The 22,098-nt window shown below is 32.4% G+C and overlaps 4 protein-coding genes and 1 long non-coding RNA gene across 13 annotated transcripts; 1 reads left to right on the top strand and 4 right to left on the bottom strand.

Moving 5' to 3' along the window:
• Positions 1–784: 784 nt before the first annotated feature.
• On the bottom strand, positions 785–3,902 carry LOC146956891 (Cwf18 pre-mRNA splicing factor). The gene is made up of 4 exons (XM_085732441.1): positions 3,632–3,902; positions 3,402–3,549; positions 2,405–2,519; positions 785–1,302 (listed from the first exon to the last, which is right to left on the bottom strand). The coding sequence occupies exons 1-4, from the start codon at positions 3,817–3,819 to the stop codon at positions 1,241–1,243; spliced, it is 513 nt and encodes a 170-aa protein (XP_085588567.1). The 5' UTR covers positions 3,820–3,902; the 3' UTR covers positions 785–1,240.
• A 3,115-nt stretch (positions 3,903–7,017) lies between these two features.
• Positions 7,018–8,116, bottom strand: LOC146956890 (Late embryogenesis abundant (LEA) hydroxyproline-rich glycoprotein family). Its single transcript, XM_085732430.1, has one exon. It carries the CDS (start codon positions 7,966–7,968, stop codon positions 7,216–7,218), a length of 753 nt encoding a protein of 250 aa, XP_085588556.1. The 5' UTR covers positions 7,969–8,116; the 3' UTR covers positions 7,018–7,215.
• A 918-nt stretch (positions 8,117–9,034) lies between these two features.
• Positions 9,035–12,044, bottom strand: LOC146956889 (UPF0426 protein At1g28150, chloroplastic). Its single transcript, XM_085732457.1, has 3 exons — positions 11,887–12,044; positions 11,657–11,812; positions 9,035–9,310 (listed from the first exon to the last, which is right to left on the bottom strand). The coding sequence occupies exons 1-3, from the start codon at positions 11,941–11,943 to the stop codon at positions 9,134–9,136; spliced, it is 390 nt and encodes a 129-aa protein (XP_085588583.1). The 5' UTR covers positions 11,944–12,044; the 3' UTR covers positions 9,035–9,133.
• Positions 12,045–15,467: 3,423 nt separating this feature from the next.
• Positions 15,468–22,098, top strand: LOC146956887 (putative aquaporin TIP-type alpha). The gene is made up of 3 exons (XM_085732354.1): positions 15,468–15,798; positions 15,896–16,146; positions 21,411–22,098. Exons 1-3 carry the CDS (start codon positions 15,666–15,668, stop codon positions 21,801–21,803), a joined length of 777 nt encoding a protein of 258 aa, XP_085588480.1. The 5' UTR covers positions 15,468–15,665; the 3' UTR covers positions 21,804–22,098.
• LOC146956888 (uncharacterized) lies at positions 17,578–20,482 on the bottom strand. Of its 9 annotated transcripts, none has more exons than XR_015021408.1 (7): positions 20,208–20,482; positions 19,759–19,924; positions 19,557–19,663; positions 19,330–19,472; positions 19,152–19,240; positions 18,669–18,762; positions 17,578–18,100 (listed from the first exon to the last, which is right to left on the bottom strand). It is a non-coding gene; the product is annotated as an uncharacterized LOC146956888 (long non-coding RNA). The 9 variants fall into 9 exon arrangements; XR_015021401.1 differs by having other exon boundaries at positions 18,669–18,756; positions 20,208–20,478; XR_015021405.1 differs by having other exon boundaries at positions 17,578–18,090; positions 18,669–18,756; positions 20,208–20,478.

Below are 22,098 nucleotides of genomic sequence, written 5' to 3'. Positions count from 1 at the left end.
TTACTTTGCTACACACTGTTTACGCCTTTCTTATATGAGCAAAAGCATATCTGCCCACCACTACAATAAATTCGTCAACTGCCTTTACTTTGCATTGACATGAAAGTTAACGTCAAAACAAAAAGAAAGAAGACATAAAAACTCTTAACTCGCAAAAGTTTGTAAAGAATAAACAATTATAAACAACAGCTGTTCAACATATTTCTTTGTTTCTTAAAAAAAAAAAAAAAATCTTTGTTAACTTCACAAAAGTTAATAGAACCACAAAGTTCATCAAAGATTTACAACAAAATTTATGTATAACTTATCAATTACAAAATTTTAAACTTGAACTCAAATTATTGCAAATGTAATTGAAAAACAAAATGTTGTCTTCCAACAATTAGATATATATACACTTAGTTCGACCCCCTCCCCCTATTTTTTAGTCCTTTCTTGTATTCATTATTATTATCCCATATGGATCGATTAATCTAAATCAATACGAAAGATCAAATTAATCGGGCCATAGTGATGGACTGAAGTACCTCTTCATAGTGTATAGTTCCAGTTTCTGCATAAGTCATCTGTTCACAATATATGCAGTGATGTGATAACACCTCTGTTCTTTTATCAATCACGCTGTCTGTGTTTCATTGATTTATGATTTTTAAAAACTACAATGAATCAAAATGGAAATCACAGTTTTACTTTATATACAATAATAGTTGATTTTTACATATCTTTTTTGTTATCAAAACAAAATACCATGATTGATTGCTCAAATAAATTTATCAAAAGAAGATTAAATTGAAAATGGTAGGAGATTTATACTTCAGAAAATACTCAAGACCCTTGAATTCAATCGGATAGAGCAGTGTTGACGGAGACATCAACGCCTTGGGGAAGCTTAAACATGCGTTTCTAATTCTTAGTCTAAGCACTTTAAGCCAGAACTTCAAATCAAACAAGTAATATCTTTACATATGGTATACTTGAAACTTTGAACAATTAAATCTGACAATTAAAATACCTCTTTTTTGCTTTTGAAATGCTAGAATGTTTCCTCTAAAACAGGATCTAACACACGCGTGCTTGGCAAATAAAAGAGGATTGAATGATACAACATTCACCATTTGCTGCAGTTTTGCAAGAACATGAGTATCCGATTCCAATTTTACAAGCGCTAAGCTGCCTGAATACGATAAGGATTTTCAAAATATTTCTTCAATATATCTTAACTGCTACAACAAGTTACAACCTAATCTTTGGCGCCGTTTGTATCATCTCCCTCAGCTAACTGATTTTGCTTCTCTTGTTCCACTGTTGAAAAAAAAAAAAAAATCCATTATAATGTCTCCAAAGTCCACATTCATGGAACAAAATCAATTCAAACGAATGTGTAGTATAAACAAATTTTAAAGTCTAACAAATGTGTAGTTTGTGTATCCTAATAGTACTAAAAAAATTACGGATGAAAGAACCTGCAAAGACATGGCTATGAAAAACTATAGCCAGCGGAAATAAAAGAACTTGCGAGATTTGAAATTGGCAATAATACTTAGGGCACTTGTTAAGAAGCCTAAAGAAGAAATTTTGTCTTGCGATTGATGCATTCAACACATTGAAACTTGAAAAAGTAATTTTTTCCGCATAAAGCTTACCAATTATTTCTATTTTAGAATCCTTAACAAGTGCTCTAAGGATACTTGTTAGCAAGACCCTAATACTAATTCATTAGTCAGAACGTGAAAGTCAATTCTAAGAGAAATACTGACCAGATATTATTAGTTAAGCAAAAATGCACTTTAATTAGTCACAACACTTGACTTTGATCACTCAGAATTTTAAAAGAGTCAGTAACAATGTCACCAATTTTGTTCTAACTCTGTTTCATGGACCATCATAAATTATAAATATGACAATAAAAATGTAATGACAGTGAAAATGACTTGAGGGACAGTACATACTCAGAAATCTATGGGAGAGTAGTAATATAGTGCTTTCGAAGTCTCTCCGACAGATTTCAAATCACTCAAGAACACCAGAGAAAATCAGTGTATTTGCAATCAGTATTTCATGGATTCACTGTAATCATAGAATCAGAAATGGTGTATCAAATTTTGACTTGAGTAAACAGATTCAAAGCCTAATCCTCATCCAACAGTTTTGATCCGTTCATTACAGCTTAAGTTCTAAACTACAGCGAATCCAGGTGAAGTTATTCTATCTAGAAAAATAGATATTATCATATTTATAGCCTCCCTACTTTCTTTCTCTTGCATATTATCAAAAGTTAAAAACACCCATTTCCCAACTCACCATTCATTGAAAATGTGTCAAACAATGAAAGCCAAATAGTAAGAAAATAAGAAACATTATTGTAAATGTAGGAAAAATAAAGTGATAACATTCATAGACATACCCATGAGTTGATAGAGAGCCTTCTGAGTTCGCTTCTCAAGCTTATCAAGCTTCTTCTGCACATCTCTTCGCAGGTCCCAGTTGGGTTTCTTGGGAGCAATATTGAGAAACGGATCCTAATAAAAAGTAGTTAAAGGTAAGAGGCAATTCAGAGTAAGGTCATGTTTGGATTGACACATTTAAACATATCTACCGACATAAATACTCATAAAATTGCTTGGGAGAGGTTATACAAGCAGTTAATGACATGGCATGAGCTGTTTTCAGCCTATTTCTATAGACTATCCATAATAACTTATAAAAACACCTTCCGGCTTGTATAAAACAATTTGACATAGACCTGTTTGTATAAACAGCTTAATTTGCAGCTTATAGTATAATTGCTTATGTATAAGTCATTTCTATAATAAAAGATAAAATATGGATAAATTGTTTTTGTATAAGCTATAGGGTCTGTTTGGCAAGTCCTTTTTTGATCTTATAGCTTATAAATTGTGTGCTCATTTGACTAAAAAGACAAGTTTGGTAACCATCACTTTCTCATGAGCTGATAGCTTATTTTTACTAGCTTATAGCATTTTCTAATAAGCTAATTCAAGTAGCTTATAGCTTATCAGTTATCATTAATTTTACCCATGGATTCTTAATTGAAAAAATAAATATTAATTAAATATATTATTTTTACGTGATTTCATATTTATAAGTTAGTTCAACCGTTAATATTACCAAACCCTACAAATTCAATCAACTAGCCAATTCGCTATCCACTGTAAGCTAGTTTATCAACTATCAGCTATTCGTTATTTTATACCAAACAAAGCCATAATCTATTTCCATAAGCTATCTTCGAGAGCTTTATGAACATGTCACAAGCTGTTTTCATAAGATCTCCCAAACAGTCACAGCTGCTTATGCCAGAAATATACATAAGCACTTATATAATTAACGCTTATTACTTAAGTTAATCGAAACAAGGACTAAGAGAGAGTTGAACTAACCTCTTTAGGTTTTTCCTCAGGCTCAGGAACAGAAACAGGATCTTCAAATTTGGGAAGAACAGCAGGTGCAAGCTTCCCTTCCTGAAGATGCTTATCATGAGGAACGTAATTACGAAACTTCATACTCAGCTTTTCCTCTCCCTCTTCACTACAACAACAAAAACAATCCAATTCAATTTAAAAAAAAATCACATACTCAAAAGTCAGAAGAAAACAAGTTGAATACATACCCTTTTTCTTCTTGTTGATCATCATCGTCTTCGGAAGAAGTGGGTGGTGGTGGTGGTGGTTGTTCTTCGTCTTGATTATTGGGTTCGGGTTCGGAGGAATTGGATAATTGTTGAGCGGCGCGAAGAGCTAGGAGTCTTTCACGGCGGGAAGCGACGGCTTGCTCAATTGATTCGTCTTCGGCACCCATCTTTTCTTCTCAAATTCAACTCTCTCTTGTTCTTTCTTTCTGTGTCGTTTGTCTACACAAAAGCCCTAACCCCTCTTTTGTTCAAACTCAATCGCTCAAATTAACGACTTATATATTTTGAGTTGATTTATTTGAGAACAATTTATATTTTTTTTTCAATAAAGTCCTTTTATATTATTATTATTCTTGTAAAATAAAAAATTGGATTCAATAATTTTTTATCCCTATGAATACAGTATATCAAATTTTGTTTTTAGTCTTCATTTAAAAAAGTAGTATTTTTTGTCCGTACAAACTTTACAGTTTACAACACACACAATTTTTTTTTTTTTTTTTTTTTTTGAAGAAAACACACACAATTTTAGTCACCGCTAAATTCAAATTTGTTTAACTGTTTTTAAACATTTAGATTTTGAATTTTTTTTCTTCAGGCATGTTTAGAATATTGTAAACTGTTTCTCCAAAAAAAAAATAAGTTAAAACTTTAAATTCCAAATTCATATTTTTATTACTTTTATCTTCTTTTTTTTCCAAAAAAAACTAAAATGAAATTTTATTACGAACCAACTTTACTTTCTCCGCATAAGAAGTACAAGAGAGAGTCACAGAGAAAAGTAAAATTACATAATATAGCAGTTAAAAAGCACCAAAAACAATGCTAAGAAAAAGTTACACTTTACAAGCATAATAGAGGATTGAGCCACCACACGTGGTAACTAAAAACAAAGTTGACATGTTTCACCTTTAGCTACCAATAAAACTGTGTCTTTATTCTGTCAAGTAGGTGGTGAATGGAATCCACTTTATTATTGAAGATTCTAGCATTTTTTTTTTCTTTCCAAATAATCAAAACAATGGAAAACCAGATCAAATGAATAAGATCACGTTTGGATTTTATGAATCCTCTCAAAACACAAAATTGTGTAGGTGTTTTGAGATATTGCAAGGAGGTACATTGACTAAGCATAACCAAACATAAACAGCGATCCAAACTGACTGAAAACGAGGGAGTTCTAAAAATTGAGCTAAACGTTGTAAAACTGATGAACAAAACAAGATTTAATGGTTCGTCAGGAAACCAAACGAGGGAACTTTTAGAAAACTAAGCGTCAGTGTCTTTTGACTTAGATTCTAGGGTTGAAAAACACATTCTAAACACCTTAGGTAGTGACATTGCATTGTAGGAGTGAACAAAAACTTTCTTTCTTTGTTTTCTTGATTGATTATCTTTGAGTTGGTTGAAGATGGGAAATGAGAGATAATTTCTTATTAGCATTTGTATCTCTCTTGATAGAAAGTTTAAAAATTAGGGTTTGTCTTGGAGAACTATTAAAGCTAATTTCTTGTAACTATTTGATATCTTTGTAAAAGACTTATTGATATTGAATCAGAGAGCTGATCTCTCTCCAGAGGTAGGTCAACCAATCTTGGTATTTTTGTTCTTTATTCTCTCTTTATCTTGTTTGTCTTTGGAATGATTGTTTGGATTTTCATGACAAATAGGTTATAGATTTGTTGTTGGTTAAATATAGGGTTAAATATGTTTTTGGTCCCTATAAATATATCAATATTTCCTTTTAGTTCCTCTAAAATTTTCCTTCGACTTTTAGTTCCAATAAAATTTTCAATCACCCATTTTGGTCCCTATTTTAAAGTCAACTCTTGTGTAACTGTAACCTTTGTATTTTTTATTGAAATTGTGCAGAATATTGTAAAAAATCTCTCCCAATATGCCATTTTCAGATTGTAAAAACTTTTGGGGAATTAAAAGTCGAAGAAATTTTTTAAAGGGAGTAAAAACATATGATTTTGTTTGGACTGATTAGTTTTGGTTGCTATTGTTATTTGTTCTACTTTCTTGTTGAAACCCTTAACAAGTTAACATCTCATATTTTCAATGATGTTCCATCAAAATCTTGTATTTAGAACCAGTGGCGGAGCCAGGATTTTTCTAGAGCCTGGGCGAAATTTTTATCCCGAATTCATATATGACATAATATATATATAGAGTCATAAATAGAAATAAAAGAGGTTCATTATTTTTTCAACAAAAGTACAATTTGAAATAAGAGAAGAAATATAACCTGACAATGGCGTGCTAAATAAAATTAGGAGGTAAATGCCCTTTCCGCGACCTCTTCTAGTCTTGAACGACCCCGAACCGGTATTTCTTCATCCATATTTGGCACCGGAATACCTTTAGCAACAAAAAAATCTTGTACTTCAACAAAACGGTCTTCGCGGTGTGAATTAATCAAAACGTATTAAAACTATTTATATTATCATATAATGTATAATAACTTAGATTAATATTTTTTTCCATAATTATAACATGTTTAAAGTAAATATAATAATAAAAATAGACTACATTTAGTAAAGATAGAATGTTTGACAGATTGAAAAGAAATTAATTAATAAATAACTACTCATAGCATATCTTTAAACAAAGTTCATGATCAATTAACTACATTTAGTTCACATCATAAATTTTTATGAATAAAAAAGAAGCATTAAAGTGCCAAAAATGGTATAAAAAATAATAAAAATGGTGAAGAAATAAATAAAAACAAAATTGGCTCAGCTGGATTAAATCTGGACCACTTGATGCATCAAGGGGTCCAAACTTAATCACTAAAGGGCTCATCACAGCCACAAGATCTAAATCAAAGAGTTAAAAAAAACAAGGGTGCAGAATTAAAACAGAGGGGGTGTAATAACAAGCTGCATATGGAACAAAAGAAGGTGAGGGGCCCGCAGTCAACAAGGAAGGAAGGAGGTCAACTCCTTCTTCTTCCTCTAGTTCACGTAAAACACCAACAACAACATCATTATCCCTTCAAAAATTAAAATCTCAATTCTTCACCAAATCTGACAAACTAAAATACCATTTTGCTTGGATTTTCACGCTGATCATGAATCTAAGCTTATATTTCACATTGAATGTTTGTATAGAGAGAAAAGCAGAGCCTGGGCAAAAGCAAGTAAAGCAGAAGCAGAAGCATGGAGTCGCGACTAATGGGTTGGGCTTGTTGCAAGTAAAGCAGAAGCAGAGCCTGGGCACTAGCCCAGCCTAGCTGGGGGGTGAAACCGCCCCTGTTTAGAACCTTATTTTTAATTATTAATGAAATGAGTTTACTTTGCTTTGTCAAACACAAACAAACTACATGTTGAAGAAGCTAGAATGACCAACATACACAATGATAATCAAGCCAGTCGGATATGTTGTCGAATAAATGCTGTGAACCAATCCAACAATGATACAAACAGAAGACAAATACAAAAATACTGCAAGGAACTACTACAATAACAGTTTACTATTCATAAAAGAATTAAATTTACGAATTCGAAAAATAAGAAATATCACATGAACTAAGGCAAACTCTCCCGCGATAACGTTTATAGTTTCAGTTTGAAGTTACAGTTGCTAGCCTTGATGCTTACAAGATTATTAGACGATAAGCTATCGACCACCAACTGACATCGACCCAAAACTTTCACCTTCTTCAACTTCAATCTCCCAAATTTGATAGCAATTGGTGCATGGATATTGAGATCCAACGGAATTCTTCCTGTTTGCTGTTGTTGCTGCAAAGCCGCCATTAACGTGTTTCCAGACTGAACTTGACCTGTTAATGACACATTAAGCACTGTTTTGTTCTGATGACCTTGGTAGAATTTAGGTAAAGACCCTTCACAAAGCTTTGTGTTTCTGTACAACACACTCAACTTCCCTCCTTTCTCGTAGTAAATACCAATCTTCTTGTTTGGGTTGGTTGCTGTGATCTTCACATCAAACTTTGCATACAGACTCAAGTCAAAGTTAAGCCTCAGATCAGAAATCCTCAGTGTATCAACTGAGTAATTGGGAAGCTTTGGTTTGAAGATGAGGTAAAGAGCTCCTGCAGTTGCTGCAATGATAATGAGAAGAAGGAATAACAAGCTTATTGTCCAACATATGCACTTGCAAAAACAGCTTCTTTTTGGTTTTGAAGAGTTTATTGCTGGCATAGCATGTTGATGCAGTAGTGGAGGAGGCACACGGATAACCTTTTCTGATCTAGAGGAACCTGGAGGTACTAATGGTGTCCTAGGGTGTGGTTTTGTTTCCACATTCATAGGGTGGATTCTGTGTCTCTGATGATCTGACATGAATACTAGTTATTTACTGAGTAGTGTTCTCTCAGATTTTTGTGGTCATAAATGGTAACACCCTTTTGTTGATGCTTTATGCAGACATTCCTTATTTGAATACGAATTGTGAAAACACTGTTGGGGGTGGATTGGTTGCTTCTGCAATATGTACTGTGGTGTGTGGCTACCTTCCTTACCTACAAACTGTGTAAAACACCGAAAAAGGTAGTGGTAGTTCAGCTAAATATGTATACACTGTTGACTTTAGACGAGGTTGGGTTCCTTAAAATATTTTTCTTCTGTTGAGTATGTATGACACACACGATTCCTTAACTCTAACTAACCCATAACAGTAACATTATATGCACGTAACGTATCTTCATATCACTCTTTATTTTGCCACTTTATCTTTTGGCACGAGGTGATGTATGTGAAAGTGTCGTGCACACCAAGCATTATGTTTTCAATCTACAGTAACAAATACATGGCATGTGCTGGTAAGTGGTAATTTTGCCATAACTGATAAGATATGCATATTGTACATTCTTAAAAGTCTGCTTCGCAGTTAAGGAAACCTTACTTTCACATTAAGGATGCGTGTTACACATTGTACAAGAAGACACTACAATATATGGACCCGGATCATCTACAGTAAAAATATCAGGCAGTTTCATGCTGTGATCAATTTCGGCTAGCGATACGAGAACAGACGATCGAGATTAATAATTGTCTTACACAGTTACTATGTCTAATCCAAATCCATGGTATATGGGTGAATTTTATTGTCTTGAGAAAATCTTAATGAATATTATTGGTTAACAAAATCTTAACCAAACAACTTTGATATCTTTAAAGACAAGAATAACTATATAGCAGGTTAAACTGCCAAAACAAATGGTGCAAACAATAAGCACCTTTTGTATTTGATTTCCAAAATAAAACACTTGAAAATATAATCTAGCTGACAGTTGCAATAGATACAGACTTTACAATAATAAGTCAAGCCATGAATGTTGACAATTTACCATCTTTAAAAAGAAGAAGACAAAGGACCAGAACTATTATGTCCTATATGAAAAATGTGTGATAAGAAGATTAAAATTTATAAGCAATTGAACAAATTATTATTGTGCTGTTGGCATGCTGATGCTATGCAAGTTTTAAAGAAATAAAGGTACAAGTTTTATTCAATTTCAATCTCTTGTGGAGCAGCTTCAGTAGTTGATTCTTCTGGATTGGTTTCTTCTTCACTAATATCAGAAGCTTCAACAGTCCTCGTAACCCATTCCTTTAGAGGTTCCTCATTCAAATCAAGCCTTAAAATACCAGCAAATATCCCACCTAAGAATGCCACTGGTTCCTGCAGATTAGAAATAACAAGAGTTTGAGAAAGAAAAAAAACCAAATTTTTAAAGCCTAGCAATGAACGTTCCTGCGGGCTGAACAGAATGCTTTTCAGCCTATAGAATTGTGATAAAATTGAATGTAGCTACATCATAAGAACCAGGGATGGTAAGTAGCTACATCATAAGAACCAGGGATGGTAAGTTACCATCCAGATAGCAACTTGTTAACATATTAAAAGACAGAAGAACTACATTTAAAGATTACATGTATTGATAAAAGATAAAAAATGCATTACAATCTACATATCTACAAGAATTTTCATACCAGTGTTATTACAAGGGTTCATTGCTAATAACATTGATCAAATTGATAAATAAAGAAGTTCATGGTGAACTGGTGAGCTTTTCGGGCTATTTTTTGTCATGCTTTATGATAGTTGATGAATGAAAAAGTTCTCACAAAGGGCATGTCTCTTCCAATTCCTAAATTACAGTCCATGATTAGATTGTGGCTACCTCCTTTGGGTTGGATTAAGCTTAACATGGGGCTTCTAATAGTGGCTCGACTCATTCAAGTTATTCTAAAATTTTGGGCAGCTGTAGTGCCTATATTATAGAGCTTTGTAGTGTTTTGGAGAGATTGTAGTTAGCCTGGTCTGATGGGTTTCGAGCTACTGAGTTCAATATCGACTCATGTAGTTGTTAAGAACCTCAACGATTTCTCCAATGACTGTGGAGCTCGGTGGAGTTTGGTGAAATGGAATAGAATGTTGCTTGAAATGGCGAGAGGTGAAGGTATGTCATCCATATCGTGAAGCCAACTCATGTACTGATGATGTCTTAGTTAATATGGATTAGGTGATCATTCTACTATGATTTATTAGGAGAATTTCCATGCTCTAGTTGGTTTGTTTCTCTTAGCTGATCTCGTTGGACTTCCTACTCCATGTTTAATTGCTTTGAAGTTCTGTTATTTTTGGGCTTCAACCCTCTTTTTATCCCAAAAAGAACTGAGAAATAAATAAATTGTAATGGTTCTTTGATTATTAGAACTCTGCCTGTTTTTCTACAGCAGCTTGTGTTTGTATGCTTGTCATATATTTCACAATCGAGTACACACGAGTCATGACAGAAATGGCAATCTCAATTTCAGTTTTACACCAAACGGAACATGACTTTTGCATCACAATTCAGTGGTAACATAACATGGTTTGAATACAGAAAATGAGACAGCCATATTTTCCACTGACAGTTTTATATGCTGATAACTCATTTGTTCATGAATCAATAGTAAGGAAACAGATAAACATAACCTGACTTATAGGGTCTGTTTGGTTCGAGAGTTTTGGAGGGGAGGGGAGCAAATTTTATTGCACTGCCAAAATTATCCTTATATTAATTTAAAATCTCAATATTATCCTTGTAACAACATTTATTATTATTAGTTTATATTATTTTGAAACAACTTTTACTATTATTAGGTTATAGGTTATATTATCTTGTAACAACTTTTTATTCCATATTATTAACAATTTTTTCTTGTAACAACTTTTATTACTACTTGTAATTGTAACAACGCTATTACTAATCCGTTATTCCATCGTCTACATCGTGTTGTTATCGATTACATCGTTATTGTTTCGTTACTTTATTATCCTTATTTAATTAAGTTTAAGGGTAAAACAGTAAAATAATTTTAAAATCCCTCCCCTCCCCTTGTGAACCAAACACACTTTTAATTAAAATATCTCCCCTCCCCTCCCCTCCCCCTCCTAATTCTCGAACGTCGCAACCAAGGTCACAGGACACAACTAACTATCTTTTATTTTTCATGATAAATTGATAACACATGAGACATGGCACAACTATATGGAACAACAGCATGCTGATTTTTGCCGACATAAAACTCTATTTGTATAGACAAGTTAATTAAGCAATTACACTTGCAGGATAAGTTTTTTTTTTTTTTTTAACGGCCAATGTTAGTTGTTAATTTTGTTAGTTTATGTCGAATCCGAGAACACCGTTATCACTCCACTCTCTAACTCTTCCACTTCAACCACCAAGCCAACTTCATTCCCCTCCTAGCTGATCTTGTTAGATTTTCTACTCTGCGTTTAATTGCTTTAAAGTTCTCTTAGCTGATTTAGTTCAAAATTTGGATCAGATACATTAACTTTTGTTAACCAAACTTTCTCTTATATATAGCACCTGAGGCGTATTTTTTATATTCCAAATTGAAATAAGCTGAACATAAGTGTTTACACCAATAAATAAGCTAAAAATAAATACAAGAAGGAGCTAAAATATGGTAGAAACAAAATAATCGAAAAAATGAAAAAGAAGAATAAAAAAAATACCTTGACAGCTTCTTTGACGAGAGGGTCTTGAGCAGGATTGAAGAAAAAAGCAGTAATTCGACTCCGATTACCAACTCGAAAGGAATTAAAACCTATGCTTCTGGTTCTGTTGATTCGAGTCCGCGAAATTGATGATGGTGATAAAAACCTACATTTCTGCTTCAATTTCAAGTACAATCAATTGAATGAAGAGAAAACAGGAACCATAAAGAGGAATAATAATAACGGACCTGAGTGCATGACAGTTGAAGAGGAGAAACAGAAGACGAAGTAAAGAGAAGAGACATAGCAGCACTGCCTTTGTTCCAACTCGCAACTACCACACTAGCAGCAACTACCAAATCAATCCGATTCTTATGGGCGCTGTTTTCCCACGGTTATTTTTTTATTTTTTTATATATTTTTCAAATTACTTTTTTATTTGTTTTTTTCTTCTTCTCTCACTAATTTTTTTAGCAAAACAAAAGTTGGTTTTTTTTTCATTAACAGTTTAATACCATATTTAGGGTTTTGTACAAACCATTAATTTAATCTATAAAGTATAATTATCTCTTCCATTATCTATAAAGTATAATTTGGTCTAGAGTTGGCTTGGAGGGACGGTATTTCTCAGCTTTGCGTTGAAAGTGATTCAAAGTTGTTTATTGACATGATAACAAATAATTGCAAGATGAATGGGACAACCCCTGTGCCCATTTGGCGTATTCAAAATATTTTAAATCGTAATTGGCAGATTCAGGTTCATCACACTTTGAGAGAAGGCAGCTGATTGGCTTGCCAACTTCAGCCTTACCATGGATTCATGGAATTTTACTATTTTGGAGACCCCTCCTAGTGAGCTCAATAGTTTCCTCTTTGATGACATCTCTGGAGCTTGTATGCCTAAAAATGTTCGTGTAATTGTTTAGTTTTCTCTTTTGGGCTTCGGCCCTCTCTTGTACCAAAAATAAAATAAAATTATCTCTTCCATTTAATCATTAAAGTATATAAAATAATAAGTAATCTCTAAGTTTTATAAAATTCATCACTTTAGTGTATTTTTTTTTTATATTTTTTTAGATGAGTTAGGTTTTGGGAGCTCACTTTAAAAATCAACGAATATTAACACGGTTATTTACATATCATCCACTAAAGAGGTTTTCACGTTGGCAACAAAAATTGAACCCACATTGTTGGTATGAGTCAACTTATTATCAACTTTAGTGTAAGTTGTTAAGATGTTAACAATTAACATGACAAAATTTTATATACTTTAAATTTAATTGATGGCTTTTTCTAATATGTGAATATGTAAACTAGTTTTGCACCAAACATAAGTTTGTTTTTTGCTATTAGATCAATAAGGGTGTGTTTGGTAAAAATAAGCTATAAGCTAGCTGATAGTTGAAAAGCTAGCTTATAGCTGGTGGCTGATGGCTGATAGCATATAACTGAAAAGTTAGCTTATTAAAATTAAAAGTGTTTGGTAAAATTAGCTGTTAAAGTAGCTGATAAATATAAAATGACATAAAAGGACATGCTTGTTTAATTTCTTTAATATCATATATAGAATTTTTATTACTTAACGCATTTACTTTTAAATATATTTCAAATTACTTTCATCTCCAAAATGATAAATGTATTTATGAATTCAATCGAATTTTTTTATTAAACAATTTTTATTTTAATTTTATGAATTTAATATAACTAAACTTTCTTCACTATTTATTGTAAAAAAAATTTAAAATTATATAAATTATGAGCAAGGTCAAAAAAACAATTTTTTTTAAATGTGACAACATGGTAAACGTGGGTTGCCCATGAGAAAATGTGTAGTTATTTTTATTATAAAAAAATAAAATAAAATCAAGAAAAGGTTAAAATTGGAAGAAAGTATAAAAAGTTACAAGCTATAAGCTAAAAAGCTACTTGGATTAGCTTTTTAAAAAACGCTATAAGCTAGTGAAAAAAGCTTTTTACCAAACACATCACATTCTATCAAAACAAGCTTATAAGTTAGTCCAACAAGCTATAAGCTAGCTTATTTGTGTTACCAAACACAACCTAAGTCACGTCATTTTTTATTTCATCCAATCCAATGACGAAACTTATTAATCTAATGATGAAAACAAGTTTTGTGTATGGATAGTATTTGGATGACATAGTTTTTTGGTGACATTAATGCATTTTAGATGAGAGAGAATGATGAACGAATTATTAAAATAAATTATTTAGAGGAGAGAAAATGATTGATTAAGAGAGAAATATGAACAATGTCACCAAAAACTATGTCACCTAAATGCTATCCTTTGTGTATGGTGTATGACTTATCTCAATTGAGCATTATAAACTTGACCTAAAATGACATATTTAGATTCTTTAGAGATCTAAATTTATTTAGGTCTATATTTAGATTCTTGATGCTACATTAGATTTGTTGCAAAATAAAAATCTAACACATAGATGGAAATGCAGTAACACTTCATGATTTTAATTACATTTTATTTCTTCTCTGTCACAAGAACAAACAAAGAAAAATAACTTCAACACCACACAAGAACAAACAAAGAAAAATAACTTCAACACCACATTGTCAATAAAAAAAACAGAAACACACATAACCGCAGACAGACAGCACGGTGAAGATTATTAAACAGTAGCTAGTTAGTGTTGGGTTACGAGGGGCTTAAGGATCATTCATATTTGGTTTATAAAGCTCATACATGTAAGTTAGACATCATACTTTAATCCAAAACTTTAAGATAAATGATTTATAAATCCATCAACTTATCAAATGTTTAACTTTTATTTTCTTAAGCAAGATTTCTAAATTACACTTGTTACACGCAACAACTGACATAGGAAATAAAATCACAGAGGGAGTGGAAACCAACGAGAGGTACATATATGTTAATGTATAAATGGATATGCATGGAATTAAAAGTGAGTAGTTCCGTTTGAAATTAACTCAGTTGATAGGAATATTGTATAATATGCATAAAATTAAAAGTGAATAGTCCCTTTGAAATTAACTCACTTGATAGACATTGCATAATATGCATAGAATTAAAATTGAATAGTCCCTTTGAAATTAACTCAGTTAATAGGGACATTGCATAATACTCACTCCGTCCCATAATATCTGAGTTATTTGCAAAAAAAAAAAGTGTCTCAAAATAACAGAGTCATTTCACTTTTCAATACAATATTAATTACTTTGTTCCATTTATAACTCTAATTAATACTACTTTATTCACTCATAATTCAATATATTTCACTTTGCATTTATGATAGTGGTGAATGCACCAATACTTAACAAGAACGCTTAAAATCATTTTTGTCTCATTTCATTTATACATTTTTCTTAATATGTAGGAAATGAGCAAATAACTCAGTTAATCTGGGACGGAGGGAGTATATGTAGAGATCAGATTCGAACTTCAATCACCCCACTTATTCTCCTTAAAAAGGTGAAATTCTAACTAATAGACAACTAAAAAAATTAATAAAATTGACAAACAAACTTTCAACACTAAATTTAGTAAAAAAAAAAAAAAAATTCACACTAAAGACACATAAGCGCAGACAGATACGGTGGTGATGATTCTAGCTAGAACCAAACACTCTTGATAACATTGATATGTATATAACTATTAAAAACGGATATGCATTGAAAATCAAAGAACCAAAAATGAAAGTGAGTAGTCATCATCTTCTATAACGACGTGGCTACCTTGCAACATTTTACAAACCAGGTGTCCCACTTTCAACTATAGCTTCGATCAATTCAACCTCTATTTGGCCCATATAATGCAACACTCTACACTTTTCATCCATGCAAAATTGCAAATATAATCTAAGTCTAAGAAACTTTCATCATTTATAGTTACATTAAATTGATTTGTGTTTGCTGAATATTCTGGATCCCGGTCTCAAACATCTAAAGAAGTGTCTTAGACAATAATAATTAATCTTTTTTGGCAGTCCCAAAAGTGAAAGACAAAAAAAAAAAAAAAATATAGTTGAATCAATGGCAACCAGAAGATATGCATTTGGAAGGATGGATGAGGCAAATCATCCAGATTCCATAAGAGCAACCGTAGTTGAATTTTTCTCAACTTGCATCTTTGTCTTTGCTGGAGAAGGATCTGCCCTTGCTCTAAGTTCGTAGTAGTGTAGTACCATATTATATATCTATATGGATACACTCCTTCTATATATACTTATGATTAATTTGTGTGGTTGGTTGAATTAATGCAGGGAAGATATACAAGGATGCAGGTGCATCATCTGGTGAGCTAGTGGTACTAGCACTAGCTCATGCATTTTCACTATTTGCAGCTATATCATCTAGCATGCATGTATCTGGTGGACATATCAACCCTGCAGTTACTTTTGGTGCTCTTCTTGGTGGTAGAATCTCTGTCCTTAGAGCTGTCTACTATTGGGTTGCTCAACTTCTTGGTTCTTTAGTGGCTGCCCTTTTATTGAGGCTTGTCACTAATAATATGGTATAACATTACTCAATTCCACCTTTTCCTTATTTGTTCCCCTCATCTAACATATTTTTTACATTATTTTATCCAATAATCACTTCTATTTTAATCTTAATCAGATAGACTTTAACCCTTTTGAGTTTTGAGCTCAATCACTTGTTTTATTTTATTTTGAAATAAAATTGGGAAGAGAAAATTACTCATCACTTTCCTAGTGAATTGTCAATTTTACACTATTTTGCATAGATTAAGAAAAACAAATAGAAGAGATAAAACAATAAGTTTACTAAATTACTCTTATTGATATATATTATTATACGACAAATGTAAAATGAAAGATATTCACTTGAGATAGAGCTTATACTTGTACGAATATAAGTTCTATTGATTAGAGGGTTTCAAAGGACTTGAATTTATAAAGTCAAAATTTCAAAAATTTCAAAATTTACTGAAGAAAGTCAAAATTTCAAAAATTTCAAAATTTACTGAAGCATGAAGCATTCTTTTTGGTGGTGGCCGGGGTTCAAACCCCAGACCTTGCATATTTTCCCAGACCTTGCATATTTTTATGCATCGTTCATACCAACTGAGCTAGGACAAAATTCACTGAACAATTATCACTTATTAATATTATATTTTGTAGTTTTGGTCTCTTATTTCCACCCATAATTGGCCTCATGTAATTTGATGATGTATAGTGATCAACACTTGTTTTCTTAGTTTTTTACTTAACACGATCAACACTTACAATTTCAACATTAAAAATTAATTATTTTATAATTTGATTATCGATATACAAATAACTAATCTACAAAATGTTTTACGAAAACTCAATCTTCTCTACACTTACAATACCTAGTTAATCCCGGGTTCTTCCTATGAAAGAGGAGGTTCGGCTCTCATAGTAAAATAGGTCTCCGGTAAAATAAAAATGCAATTTTTTTAAACTTTTTAATCCTAAGAGGCAATTTAAGAGGCATAAAGGAAGACTACAAAAAAATCTTGAATCTAAAATTTAGGAGGCATATATTAGCAATCACTACAAGAAAAAAGTTGATTTGGGACGGAATTTACCGTCGCACAGCAGTGTAAATTTCCGTCACAATTGAAATCTGGGACGGAATTTGAGACAAATTATTTTAGTCGCAAAACCTGCTGTCGCAATTTGTTGGGGACGGAATATTTTCATCCGTCACACATTTGGGACGGAATCCAAGACGGAATGTAACTTTTTGTTTTTCACAAATATTTATTTCCGTCCCAAACTTGCGACAAATATTAAAATTCCATCACATTATTGGGACAGAATATTTAGATTCCGTCCCCATGTGCAATTTTATTTTTTTTTATTTTTTTGAGTTTGTGATGACTATAATTCTGATCTATTTTTTAAAATGTTTGTTGGGACAGGTTTATATACAAATAAATTATGTGCAACATATGATATTTGTAATATTCTCCCACAATTTTAATATCTTTATCATGCACATTAAATTGTGTCAATCATCAAGTTCAACAATTCATACTAGACTACAAATCATTAATAAACATAAATTTTATAACAATCCAAAATAACAACATATATCAAATTTTTATCTCTACACCCAAAAGGTTAAAGTTCTAGTAACTAGAATAAAAATTCTTCATCAAATTCTTCATTTTCCATTTCATCATCAGTTGAACCTTCATCTTCCAAATTTGTGTCATTAGTTGGGTCCTCGTCTACTTCTTCAAAATTACTATCATTATCTAGTAAGTTGTCAATTTGTTCAACTTTAGGAGTAACCGGTAACAATTGCACGTTCTCAACTTTTTGGTAAGCATTTGTCTAACTTATTTCACAGTCTCTTGCATTGATTGTGCTTGCCTTTGTCTTGATAACCAACAACCAATTTGTATTATCACGTTCTTTAGGAGTAACCAGATTGTAGCTCACAACATTTACTTATCTGTTTCAAACTAATATCAGCTACCAAGAAGAAGCAATATCAGCTACCAAGAAGAAGCAAAAAGAAAGCAGGCACTAAACTAGAACTATCATCCTTTTTGAAATGGCAGGTCTAATTTATCATTCTCAAAAATCCTTGACAAACTTGTAAATTATATAACAAAACTATGGTCATCATGACAAGAGAATCGAAGAACCATTGCAGTCAGTTCACCTATTTTCATTACATTTCATTTGGTCATTTGTATTCACTATTTATGTCATGAATGGTTACAAAAACAACCCTACAACTTCTATATAATTTACAACTATATTTGTAATTGAATAAAGTTAACCAAAACTCATAGTGTCGTATCTATGTCAATTCAGCTCAAATGAAAAAAACATAAGCACAAATAGATTTGGGGGGTCATGGAACAACATTAAACGCCAAATATAAACCTCCTACACATACTAAACACCCAAGACACTTGAAAAAAATGCAGCAGAGGCAGAAACATAGAGAAATCAAAACAAAGAAAACAAAACTAATATGAAAAAATTATCATAATAAAAGAGGTGAAAGTAAAGAATGAAAAAAGTTGAAGACCTGGGTTTAGAGCTTCCATCAACGGTCGTGTTTAGCTAGATTAGGAGCTTTAAATCTTTCTCCTTTCTATTGGATTTAGACGGTCTTCCTTGAACTCAACAAACGAAAACAAACGAAAATTAGTGGCAGAAAAGTGACTCTTAATTTCAACAAATTAATAAACAAACAATCAATATTGGCTAGTGACTCGAGTATGCAAACAAAGCTACCCAAATTCATCATTGTACAACCCATATTCAATGCTACCATTTTATCTAGTCAAAGCTCTAGTGGTAATATTGTTATTGATGTTACTCTGTTCAAAACCTTATTGACGTTACTCTGTTCAACATTTGAATTAGCACATATATTAATTCAAAACAGGCCCCGCACAAGCAAACATAAAAGATCGGCCAAGTATATAACTGATTTGAAGGATTTAAAAGTATATAATCACAATTAACTTGGCAAAAATACAATCGTGATTCTCAGACTAGTCAATACCTCAAGCTTGTTTTCCCAATCAGAGCTAAATCGATTGCTTAAAATTGGATCAGCCTTGACAACAAACTGAGGAAGTTCTTTGAAAAAATCTGCAATGTTGTTCAATACAAGATAAACATAACAGTTAATAAAAGACCAAACTACAAACTCTAATGCTAGATAAATGTCAGAAAAATACTTAAGCTTTGCTGTTCTCAGTATTCGACACAAGGTAAGACCAGTATTCTCAATCTCATCTTTTTCACTCTCCTCATTTTTCTGAGTCAGCCTCTTGATAGAGTATAAAATAAAAGCAAACCAGCACCGCTCTGCTTCTTCTGTCTGAAAAGATTTATAAACCTCATGACTTCAAATAAAAACTTCAATGACAAATGGATTTCGTACGAGAGTTATGTACATACGTACCGTTCCATTTCCCATTGATGAAACATTTGCCATGAGAAGATGTTTGGTTTCTCCAAACAGATCCTTTGCTTCTTTACAGTTTTCTCATCCAATGCTAGCTCATTCAGCTGCAAAAAAGAGAGAAAGTTAGAATATATAAAAATTATCCTGTCACAAAAATATTATATTATCTCGTAGGATTATCTTGTAACACCAAAACAACCTAACAACACAAAACTGGAACACCAAAAGGCCAAACAGCAGAAGCATCAAAAGCCAGTCGAGAGCTATAACAGCAGAAAACTTAAAACTGCTAAGCTGCCACTAAAACACCAAAAACCTGCCACGGTCCACAAACACAAATGCAGTCTATATCCTCAACTTACGTCCTGAGCAACCCATCAAAGTAAAAATTAATATCATGAAAGGGAAAGATACAAGAAACTTACATGAATAAAATGAAGTAACTAACTTTGTGAAAAATCAAATTTTTGATTAACCCACTAACCAAACTCTAATTTTCAACAAATTCGTTTATCAACAAACCAAAATTTCAACAAACCCATTTCATTAAAAACAAAAATTTCAATACAGAGCATACAAATAACAAATAGAAAATTGAACATCTCCTATATTGGGGAACAAAGCTGACAAAGAGAGGAAATGACGAACCTGAGATTGCACAAAACAAATATGCCAAACATGAGACGGAGAGAACGAACAAACCGTGAAATGACGGAGAAGGGAACGATGTGGTCAGAGATGAGAAGGAGATAGCGATGGTGACAAGAGAGCCTTCAGTGGAGTAGATCGAGAGAGTGAGATGGAAGTTGGGGATATTAGGGTTTCAATGGGAGAGAGATGAACGATAGAGAGAGAGAAAGTTGAATGAATTGGTATTGAGTTTTTTGATACTTTTATCTTAAAGGATTTTTTTTTTCATTTAAATTAATAATTAATATATCAATTGTGACAGAAAATTAAATAACATTCCGTCACAATAGTGGCGCCAATATTCCCGCCTTCGATTTCCACTAAATTTTGAATTAAAATAGCCTCAGTTGAGACGGAAATACAAATTCCGTCCCAAATTGCGGACGGAATTTTGATTTCGTCCCAAATAAAGTAAATACATTAAAATAAAATATTTGTAATAGGAAGGCGTCGCAAATTCCGTCCTGATTTAATTAATTTGGGACGGAAAATAAATTCCGTCACGAAGTTCCGTCTCAATTTGACAGTTTTCTTGTAGTGAATATTCTCAACATTCAACGTCAATCATATAATGAAATTAGCAATTATATTTTTCAAACTTCAACATATATTAGAACCATATATTTGCAACATTTAACAAAATTAGCAATTATACACTGAAATTTTAAAAAGTAATTACTAATAAACATTAAGCAACGTATAACAAAATTCGTGTAGCTAATCTTCATTAAAAAATCATAATTAGAAGAACTTCTAAATATGAAACGAAATAAAAAATATTAAGCGAAAGAGAGGTGTAGAGTGAAACGCGTATTGAATAAAGAAAAAGAATGAGCATATGTATTTTTTATTTGAGTGGGGTGTATTCACATCTGGTCAATTCACATGCACTTAACTATATAGTTAATTTAGACTGGTTGAAAATTGTTGCATGTGTAGGAAGAAAAAAAAAAAGAGTACCCAAATATCATTAATCTATTTGGATGATTTTACACCATCTGGTCGTATCGCATGAAACGTCATATTTTAGTTGACGAATTGAATAAGAGACTAAAACTTCGAGATGGATAAAAATAGGGGAGGCCGTAATCTTATATGCTTTGTTATTCTCATGCCAATCATGCGTAATGACTATTTTTGTATTGTGGTTGCCTGTTATAGAGACCACAGGCGTTCAATGTGGCATTTGGTGTTGGTGCTGGGAACGCTCTTGTACTTGAGATTGCCATGACGTTTGGCTTAATGTATGTTGTGTATGCAACTGCCATTGATCCCAAAAGAGGCACCATTGGCACAATTGCACCCTTAGCAATTGCACTTGTAGTTGGAGCAAACATCCTAGCTGGTGGACCGTTTGATGGAGCATGCATGAACCCTGCTCGGGCTTTTGGGCCTGCTTTAGTGGGCTGGAGATGGGATTATCATTGGATCTTCTGGGTGGGTCCATTTCTTGGAGCTGCAATAGCAGCACTTTTATATGAATACATTATGGTTCCAGTTGAGCCTCCTCATACTAATCCTCATCATCAACCTTTGGCTCCTGAAGATTACTAGTCACTTTCATTAATATGTGTGTTATGAAATGTATGTATAAGCATACTCTGGATTTTCTTTTAATTTCCTATGTTGCTTCCTAGCTTATGAGTTTTGTCTGTGTATGCATATTTCTTTGTATGTTGTTGTGGAGTATCTGTATACCCAAATCTTCGTTTAGTGTGTAGAGGTTTTTTCTTTTGACTCTAGTTGTAGAGGTTGTTGTCCTCGATACTTTTGAATAAAATCAATCATTTTACTCCTGTAAAGTTAAATGTACATGTTATAAATAAATTTGCACACAATTTAAACACTA

This window comes from Medicago sativa, chromosome 1 (genome assembly GCF_051527215.1).
Source record: "Medicago sativa cultivar Bolivia chromosome 1, Bolivia_mono, whole genome shotgun sequence".
Classification (NCBI taxonomy): domain Eukaryota; kingdom Viridiplantae; phylum Streptophyta; class Magnoliopsida; order Fabales; family Fabaceae; genus Medicago; species Medicago sativa.
The sequence above is the reverse complement of the archived record's forward strand: the minus strand, read 5'-3'. Positions and strand labels throughout refer to the sequence as shown.

Bases quoted from the DNA above. Each gene is read 5' to 3' on its own strand.
- LOC146956891 (XM_085732441.1), bottom strand. From the start codon at position 3,819: ATGGGTGCCGAAGACGAATCAATTGAGCAAGCCGTCGCTTCCCGCCGT. The intron at 2,520-3,401 runs GTTAGTTCAACT...ACTTTTTATTAG, and splicing joins CTGAGGAAAAACCTAAAGAG to GATCCGTTTCTCAATATTGC. The intron at 1,303-2,404 runs GTATGTCTATGA...TTTTTTCAACAG, and splicing joins GGCTCTCTATCAACTCATGG to TGGAACAAGAGAAGCAAAAT.
- LOC146956890 (XM_085732430.1), bottom strand. From the start codon at position 7,968: ATGTCAGATCATCAGAGACACAGAATCCACCCTATGAATGTGGAAACA.
- LOC146956889 (XM_085732457.1), bottom strand. From the start codon at position 11,943: ATGTCTCTTCTCTTTACTTCGTCTTCTGTTTCTCCTCTTCAACTGTCA. The intron at 11,813-11,886 runs GTCCGTTATTAT...AAATTGAAGCAG, and splicing joins TTCAACTGTCATGCACTCAG to AAATGTAGGTTTTTATCACC. The intron at 9,311-11,656 runs GTATTTTTTTTA...TCTAATCTGCAG, and splicing joins TCGTCAAAGAAGCTGTCAAG to GAACCAGTGGCATTCTTAGG.
- LOC146956887 (XM_085732354.1), top strand. From the start codon at position 15,666: ATGGCAACCAGAAGATATGCATTTGGAAGGATGGATGAGGCAAATCAT. The intron at 15,799-15,895 runs GTTCGTAGTAGT...GAATTAATGCAG, and splicing joins AGGATCTGCCCTTGCTCTAA to GGAAGATATACAAGGATGCA. The intron at 16,147-21,410 runs GTATAACATTAC...TGCCTGTTATAG, and splicing joins GGCTTGTCACTAATAATATG to AGACCACAGGCGTTCAATGT.